At 45.0% G+C, this 7835-nt stretch overlaps 1 protein-coding gene across 2 annotated transcripts; it reads left to right on the top strand.

Annotated features, from left to right (window-relative positions):
• The first annotated feature begins 60 nt into the window (after positions 1-60).
• Positions 61-7108, top strand: LOC102937417 (surfeit locus protein 1). 2 transcript variants are annotated; one of them, XM_037879671.2, is made up of 9 exons: positions 61-189; positions 1743-1824; positions 2264-2391; positions 2808-2890; positions 3948-4139; positions 4517-4589; positions 5005-5167; positions 5955-6036; positions 6409-7108. In XM_037879671.2, the coding sequence occupies exons 1-9, from the start codon at positions 142-144 to the stop codon at positions 6473-6475; spliced, it is 918 nt and encodes a 305-aa protein (XP_037735599.1). In that variant the 5' UTR covers positions 61-141; the 3' UTR covers positions 6476-7108. The 2 variants fall into 2 exon arrangements, with proteins under 2 accessions (XP_037735599.1, XP_037735600.1); XM_037879672.2 differs by lacking the exon at positions 1743-1824 and having other exon boundaries at positions 70-189.
• The last annotated feature ends 727 nt before the right edge of the window (positions 7109-7835 follow it).

Raw genomic sequence — 7835 nt, 5'->3', positions numbered from 1 at the left:
AGAGGCTCCGGGAGCCGGAACCATAGAGAGCAGCGGCCGGACGCACATCCCCGACTTCCGGTGGGAGCCGGAAGAGGAAGCAGCGGAGGCGGGGCAGAAGAGCCGGGGAGCGGTACCCCGCTGCTGCTCGCTGGGGCCGCCATGGCCGGCTGGGGCCGGTTGCTGCCGCTGTGCAAGGCCAGCTACCAGGTAGGAGCCCGGGGCCCCCTTCCCCGGCCGGGGCCCACAGCTGCGGCGGGGCCGGGGCTTGCCCGGGCTGCCCGGTAAGGCGCAGGCCACCCCGCGCTCCGCTGCCAGGCTGGGCCAGGGGGCTGAGCGCTGTGTCAGGCCGCCTGCCCCTCGCTCCTGCCGCAGACGGTGAGGGGGCGCTGGCACCCGGCCAGGCGTCTCCTCGCCCTGTCGCGGGGGCTCGGGGGCAAGGTGGTCATGGGCTTGATCCGTGCTGTTAGGTTGGGTGTATCTAGTCTGTGGGCCCCCAGGGTGTCAGGCCGGGGGAAGGGGTGGGGGTGGGGGTGGGGGGGTGTTTATTATGAAAGACACGCGGCTTGTTTCCAGCTGTGATGCTCTGAACAGAGAGGTCTCAAAAACGGAGTGAGGCTCGCTAAAATATCCCATTGAAACGCAATCGGGGAGGAGGGGTACATTCATCACAAACGGGAGCGTGTATAACGACTGCTGTAAATGAATCCCCGTCTGTCTGGTCTCTTAAACAGCACCCAGAACTCTAGTCCGTTCTAAAACCTTCTAAGGATACATTAGGTTATATTAGACGTGTTAATTATTGCATTATTGTTAATAGCACTGTGTGCCTCCAAAGTGCTTAGTTAATGTTCCAGGCTTCATGTAAGCTTAGGCTGAACACATCCTGGTTGGTCTGCTTGCGCCTGCAGTCACTGCACCACTTCTGGAGCTTATTCATTTTTGTCAGTTAGACATTGAGCTTGTGAGATGACTGAAGGACATAGATAAACGGGACATCTTGTGTCAGGGATTAAGCCATCCAGTAGCGTCCAAATCTAAATGAAGCTAGTTCTAAAATACTGACCAATAACGACTGACAGCTGTCAATCTGTTATTAACCAACATGATGATGTTGGTAGGAGACAAAGTATCTGAGTCTGGCCATGTCTGTTAAATGGTAATATACCAACTGATTTAATGAAGCTCAAAAGTTATGAGGTACCAGAACTCTGATGGCATTTATAGCAAGGAGATGTTCCCAATCGTGTTAAGAAACAGCGTCCTAATTTTTTCTATCTGATTTCTAATACAGAATAATGTGAAGGCAAAGAGCAGTCATAATTGAACTATATTCCTACAATTGAAATTTGATTTTAAATTCTTTGTATTGTAATCTAAATTAGAACGAATTAGGGATGATGGTTCGGAGGAGATCTACAATACCTTTTCCCCAGCAAATAAAATCAACTTATAAGGTCACTGTGACAACGATTATCATGTGGGGCCAATTGCAAAGCAGAGCAGCTACAACAGGGGTTCTCAGACTCGGGGTCGGGACCCCTCAGGGGGTCACAAGGTTATTACATGGGGGGGTCATGAGCTGTCAACCTCCACCCCAAACCATGCTTTGACTCCACCATTTATAATGGTGTTAAATATATAAAAAAGTGTTTTTAATTTATAAGGGGGAGGTCACACTTAGAGACTTGCTATGTGAAAGGGGTCACCAGTAAAAAAAAGTTTGAGCCACTGGGCTACAAGATGTCTCTCATTTTGTTTAGATATCAAACTGTTTGGTCAGAAGAAATTTTTTTGGATGTTCTCTTATTAAAGCACATTCTGGTCTGGTTCAGCAAAATAAAGGTAAGGGAGAATTTTTTGGGTCCTACTCCGTTTGTCTCGTTCCAGAAGGTGTTGTATTTTGAGCAGCCATGTACCTATGCTGCATTGCAACAATATTTGGTATGAGGAGAGTGAAAAGAGGAACAGCTTCTGCTTTGGTAGTGGGTAATTTATTTTATTTTAAATGTATTAGGATTCAATGTAATTAAAAGGCTATTGTCATAAATAGAGTTCTTTCACCCACCTCAAGGAATGCAGGGAAGATTAATTATAAAGCTCTCTGAAGATGAAAATCTCCAGGTATCCTATCAGTAGATACCTCATATAATGTAAATAAAATAGCTGACTAGCCTTAAGCCAATAGAATGGTATCTTTGGAGCGTGTTCACCTTCCATTTCTGATGATGCAAACCCTGCAGGAATTTAGCTGGGTCCTGTTTCTCATTTTAATGTATTCCAGAGGTTTGCTTGAGACCCTGCAGATGCAGAAGTTCCACAGCAGCTTCTGCTAAATCTGAAGAGGATGTCTTATTCAAGTGGGGCCTTTTACTGATCCCCATCACCACGTTTTGTCTTGGTACATGGCAGGTAAATACCACCATTTCATTCTCCTGAGATATCTGAGCACTTAGGAAGGAGTGGAAACTGTTCAGGATGGTGCGTGGCCTAACTCAAAGACATGGCAACATAGAGGGTGGCCAACCCCCAAATTTGACCCCCCCCTTTTTTTTCTTTGTGTCTGTTGGCATGCACGTTTGAGGATGGGAGATTCATTTTCCTTAAACCCATGTTTCAGTACTTTTTTTTTTTTTCCCCTAAAATGTAGTGGTCTCACTTTTCATATCACAGCCTTTCCTGTAATAGACCAATGTGACCCATGATGGAGGAAAAAATCCTGATGATGATATGGATTTCCCTCCCCAAATTGCAAGAACTCATTATAAACAGCTCCCATATATATGACACTGCTGTGCACTACTACTTGTGTGTTTGTGCATTCCCAGGTTCAGCGTCGGAAGTGGAAGCTAAAATTGATAGCAGATTTGGAGTCAAGAGTTGCATCAGAGCCCGTTCCTCTGCCTATAGAGTAAGTGTGAGAGTTGGGATGCTACTGTTTGTTTATGTAGCTCCAACTATGTGCTAGGAACTTTAGACATAATCCTCGTCCCCAGGAGCTTACTAGATGACATACAAATGAAGGGATGCCACAAAAAACAATGTGAACAAGAAGGGAAGAAAGGTAAAGGTCATGTTAGTTCCATTATTTTAAATAGGGACTGGGAGCACGTCCCTGGGAGAGGCATCATGCAGTGCCATAAATATACGCAGTACTTTTAAAGACATGCAAAAAGACAAGGTCTCTGTCTTGTAGAGTTTGCAGTATAATTCAGACAAGTATGATGCACAGGATGACCACTCCGGGGCAGGAAGCTATTGGAGGTATTGCTGGGGATAAGATCCATAGAAGGGACAGTGCTTAGGATTCGATCCAAAGACCACTGAAGTCAATGGAAAGATTCCCATTGATTTCAGAGGGCCTTGGATCATGCCCTCAGTACCTGGGTTCTGGCGGAGCATGGAAACTGTTTGTCAGATGGAGGAAAGCGGTGTGGGAGAAGGGTTCTGTTAGATCACATGGCCATCCAATACTGAGTGTGAAAACGCTCCCAATTTGTGCAAATTCGGGGATTGAGACAGGAAGGGAAATCTCTCCTGTTGATTTGGCATCTATGTGCTGTGTTAGCAGGAAGCAGACCCTCCTCCTCTCTGACTGGTGTTTGCCTAGCTGGGACACACAAGAGATGTTTGGGTGCAAGTGGCATGGAAGAGACTCAACTGATTTATGCATCCGTGGATGCACTCAGAATACTACTGACTGATCTTACTGTGAATTGATGTAACCTTTTCTCTTGCGCTACTAAATTATGAAGCCAGCTGTTTATCTCAGGGGCATCCTGCGCGCACGCGCACACACACACACACACCCCACCCCCCCGTTTCCACTGTTGCTGGTGCCTTCTTTGCTTTACTTGCCACCTTGCAAATTCGTCCGTGGGTGAATAACAGGAGGAAGGAGATAAATCCTAAATGAAATTATGGAACTAACTGCATCTTTCATCTCCATGCATCATGTTTCCCTGCAGCCCCATGGAGCTAAAGGAACTGGAATACAGGTCTGTAAAGACCCGAGGGTATTTCGACCACTCCAAGGAGCTCTATATTTTGCCACGTTCATTGGTGGATCCTGAACGAGAATCCAGAGAAGCTGGACGGCTGACATCCAACCCAGAGAGTGGAGCAAATGTCATTACTCCCTTCTACTGCACAGACCTAGGGTATGTTCAGATACTAACCAGAGAATCGTGTATATTACTGCTGTGCTACAGCCAGGCACCTGAAACTCTGAAGCATGTGTTGCTTCCTCCTCCCTTCCAAAGGTTGAATTGCAGCAGCTGGGCTTGTATAAATCATTCTTTTCCCCTTATAAGAATCTTCCTGATAACCAGTAGGGCCACTGAGCCTTGCCTCCGAATTGTTGATTACAGTGAGTTTTAAATACATTTAACAGGCTAAAAAAAAGTGGCCACCAAACGCCTGGCTTGCTAATCTCCTTGGTAGGTAGTTCAGGAAGTAGAGGAAGGTGATTGGAGTTCTGCTTTTGCTTGTGAAGGACTTTTTCTTTTCTTCTCTCTGTTTTTATATGTAACTGTAGGATCACAATTCTAGTCAATCGAGGATTTGTCCCTAAAAAGAAGGTGAAACCAGAGACCAGACTGAAAGGACAGGTAAGAGGAATAGAGTAAAGCCTCACTAGTTAGAGTTCTGCTCTGGGACTGTCTGGGAGAAGCTGTTCATATGCCAAATAAGACCACTAGATGCGTTTGGCACCATAGTAAGTCACATGACTATTCAATATCTTGAAGTGGACGGATACATTGTACTTCTCAAAGCAGGTAGAGTTTTTCTCCCCTTTGGCTTGAATGAATGTAGTGCTCTTTAAAATGAGAAACTGATACTGATCTGCCTATTCCCCTGCTACACATCTCTGTCTTAACCTGCGGCACCATCAGTTCTCCCCTCTGTGGGCCTTGGATGGTGCTGGAGTTTTATGACCCAGATAAATATTCACCAGGGCCCAAGGGAATTTTGGAAAGGTATAAGCTGCAAAGAAATCTGCTGTTTTTTTTTCCCTTCCTTTAGATCCGAGACGAAATAGACCTTGTTGGAGTGGTGAGGCTGTCAGAAACCCGGAAGCCTTTTGTGCCTGAAAACAACATAGAAAAGAACCGCTGGCATTACCGTGACCTGGAGGCTATGGCGAGGGTGACTGGTGCTGAGCCCATCTTTATCGATGCAGATTTCAGTAAGACAAAGGGGAATCTAGCTCTTTGTCTATCTTGTCCAATTTACATGGACCTATCTCCTTGGTTTGAGAGTGGCCTAGTGTGTCTCGCCCTGAAATCTGTAATACCTGTGGGAGGCAGAGGAGTCCTAGTGCAGTGACTGACAGAAGTACTTTGCTTATTTTTCTTAGTGTAGAAATACTAATTTGCTAACTGGCTTAGACTTTAGTGCACTTCTCTAGAGACTTACCTCAGGCATTTCAAGACAGTAGGCGGGGCAGACAGGTATTGCACCTCTATCTTTGTTTCCTGTATTTTGCCAAGTTTAGTATCTTGAATAAGATTACCAGCACTGCAGAATGACAGCTCAGTATGTAAAGGTGCATGAGAATTCTATGTTCTCACCTCCATTCCTTCAGCAAGGGGCCAAGCCAGCACCCACATAGAGATAAGAGCACCTGTTTCATGTGGCTGGGCTCAAGAAGGAAAACGGCACCTGTTATAGAATGCTGCTGCTACAGCAAAAATATGTTTTATATTCACCATTGAGCTCCCAGGGAAGAGTCAACTCTACAGCTGCAGTAGATTTTGCAAATAACTCAAGAAACTTGTAGGCACAGTGGGTAATAGGATGGGGAGATACTGACCCCATTGTAGTTCTGATTCTAGAACAGTCATGTGCGATGCAGACTATTAATTTATATTACCATAGCCCCAGTCATAGACCAAGACCCCATTGTGCTTGGTGTTGTACAAACACTATTCTTTAAGCATTTTTTAATCTGTGGCACCATATTGCACTTATAGGGAGCACAGTCCCAGGGGGACCCATTGGAGGCCAGACAAGAGTGACCTTGAGGAATGAACATATGCAGTACATAATTACCTGGTAAGCCTGCATTTACTATTACTTTAAGCTTCCAGAGTTTAAATTGGCTGACTTATGCAACACTGGGAGGACTGAAAGTGAGGGAGTTAACAGCATTGACTCGAAAATATCTGGCTTTCCTACTGCTTTGCTTTATGGCCTGTGACAAGTCACTTAGCCTTTCTGTGCCTCCATTTCCCTATCTGTAAAATGAGTTCTTTTAAGGCCTAATGTATGGAAAATACTTGGAGATCTGTGGATGGTAGATGCTCCAGTAATCCAAGTTGCAGCTACAGAGCAGTATAATATTGTCCGCCAACCCTCCCCCTTTAAAATCACCCGCTGAAGCTGTCTTGTTCCCTTTCTGACTGACTCTTCCATTCCCATTTGCAGGTATGGCTTATGTGCTGCAACATCCTACATGTGGTACAAAAAGTTCATACAAAAATTACCCCTCTGAGAGAAGGCCCCCTATGGGTCTTTCCTTGATGCAACACATACAAGACCTCAAGCTCTCAGAAGACCCAGAGAGAAGAAACTGGCCTGGCTGTGAAAGAACCAAATTCACAAATTGCAAGTTTCATTTGAGTCTTCATCCCAAGCTGGCTCTAGCCTATCAAGTGCTTGTTGTGGCTATGCTGCTCTGTAAATCAATACAGCTAGTGAACGACCATAAAACTGTTGATCAGATTCTGTAAAAGAAATCTGTAAAGCCAGATGTTCTAGCATCATGAGTCTGGCCACTCACTGGAAATTGGTTGTAGCTACTTCTTGGAAGCATTGAGCCATGGCTGGGGTTGGGTAGGGCTTATGCTATCACTGCCTTGCCTGTTTTTGCATAAGGTGGGGAAGAAATATTTTCAAATTGATTGCTACTTTCACCTGGTGTAGGTGATAATTCAGGAAATGGTTTATCAATCACAAGGAGGCATGAGGTACAGCTTGAGTATTTCTGTCATGATTGTGGAAACTATTAGAAATACCTCTCAAAGTTCACTCATGATCCAATGAATCAGGTCCTCTGGATTGTTTTGTTAAAGAATGCACTTTACAGGGGAAGGTTTGTAGATGAGGAAATAAAGGGCTCTTTGTACATGTGGTCTTTTGCTCTGTGTATATCTGAACCAAGAACTCACCATGTCTTATCAGCTAGGAGAGATTACATCCTCTGCACTTAAGCTTCCTTAATGGGGTAGGTGCTATAATACTAATAGTTGAGGTAGCCCTGGCATTACCCTGACAGTGTCTATGCCCCACCAGTGCTGACTAGAGGGTTCTTTCACCTATCTTACCTTGGGGCCCACTCTGGTAGATATGGTCTGGGCATGCCTAAACCTACACAAGGAGTGGGGGAGGATATACCCCTTAACTTTTAGGCTAGTAGCTACAATATCTGTGCAGGATACACAGGTTCAGGCCCCCCCTGCAAAGAGTAACTAACTTCCTTTGAGAGGCAGGGCTTAGGTAACATGAGTTTTGTAGTGGCTAACTTATACATACTAGCTTTTATGAATCCCATTCTTTGGTAGCTAGGCTCCCTCTACAATATTCAGAGTGTTAAGTGCTAAACTTTAGGTTGTGAATAGCAGTTGGCTAGTTCTGCACCTTAGACAGGGCTTCCTTTATATTAATTGATAAAAGCCTAGCTACAAAAAAGTGAGTCAGCATTTATCCAACCACCAAAAACAGCTACCTGTATCTAAGAGCTTGCCCACAGAAAGCTATAATGCATACTACAGCAGTGTGATTTCTAAAGCACACTAACAGTTCCCTAGTGCTAGTTGAAAGAGTACTACACTAAAATGCACAAGTAAAGGTTA

The sequence above is a fragment of the Chelonia mydas genome, chromosome 16 (genome assembly GCF_015237465.2).
Source record: "Chelonia mydas isolate rCheMyd1 chromosome 16, rCheMyd1.pri.v2, whole genome shotgun sequence".
In the NCBI taxonomy this organism is placed as follows: Eukaryota; Metazoa; Chordata; order Testudines; family Cheloniidae; genus Chelonia; species Chelonia mydas.
The sequence above is the reverse complement of the archived record's forward strand: the minus strand, read 5'-3'. Positions and strand labels throughout refer to the sequence as shown.

Bases quoted from the DNA above. Each gene is read 5' to 3' on its own strand.
- LOC102937417 (XM_037879671.2), top strand. From the start codon at position 142: ATGGCCGGCTGGGGCCGGTTGCTGCCGCTGTGCAAGGCCAGCTACCAG. The intron at 190-1,742 runs GTAGGAGCCCGG...CATTTTGTTTAG, and splicing joins TGTGCAAGGCCAGCTACCAG to ATATCAAACTGTTTGGTCAG. The intron at 5,168-5,954 runs GTAAGACAAAGG...TTGCACTTATAG, and splicing joins CTTTATCGATGCAGATTTCA to GGAGCACAGTCCCAGGGGGA.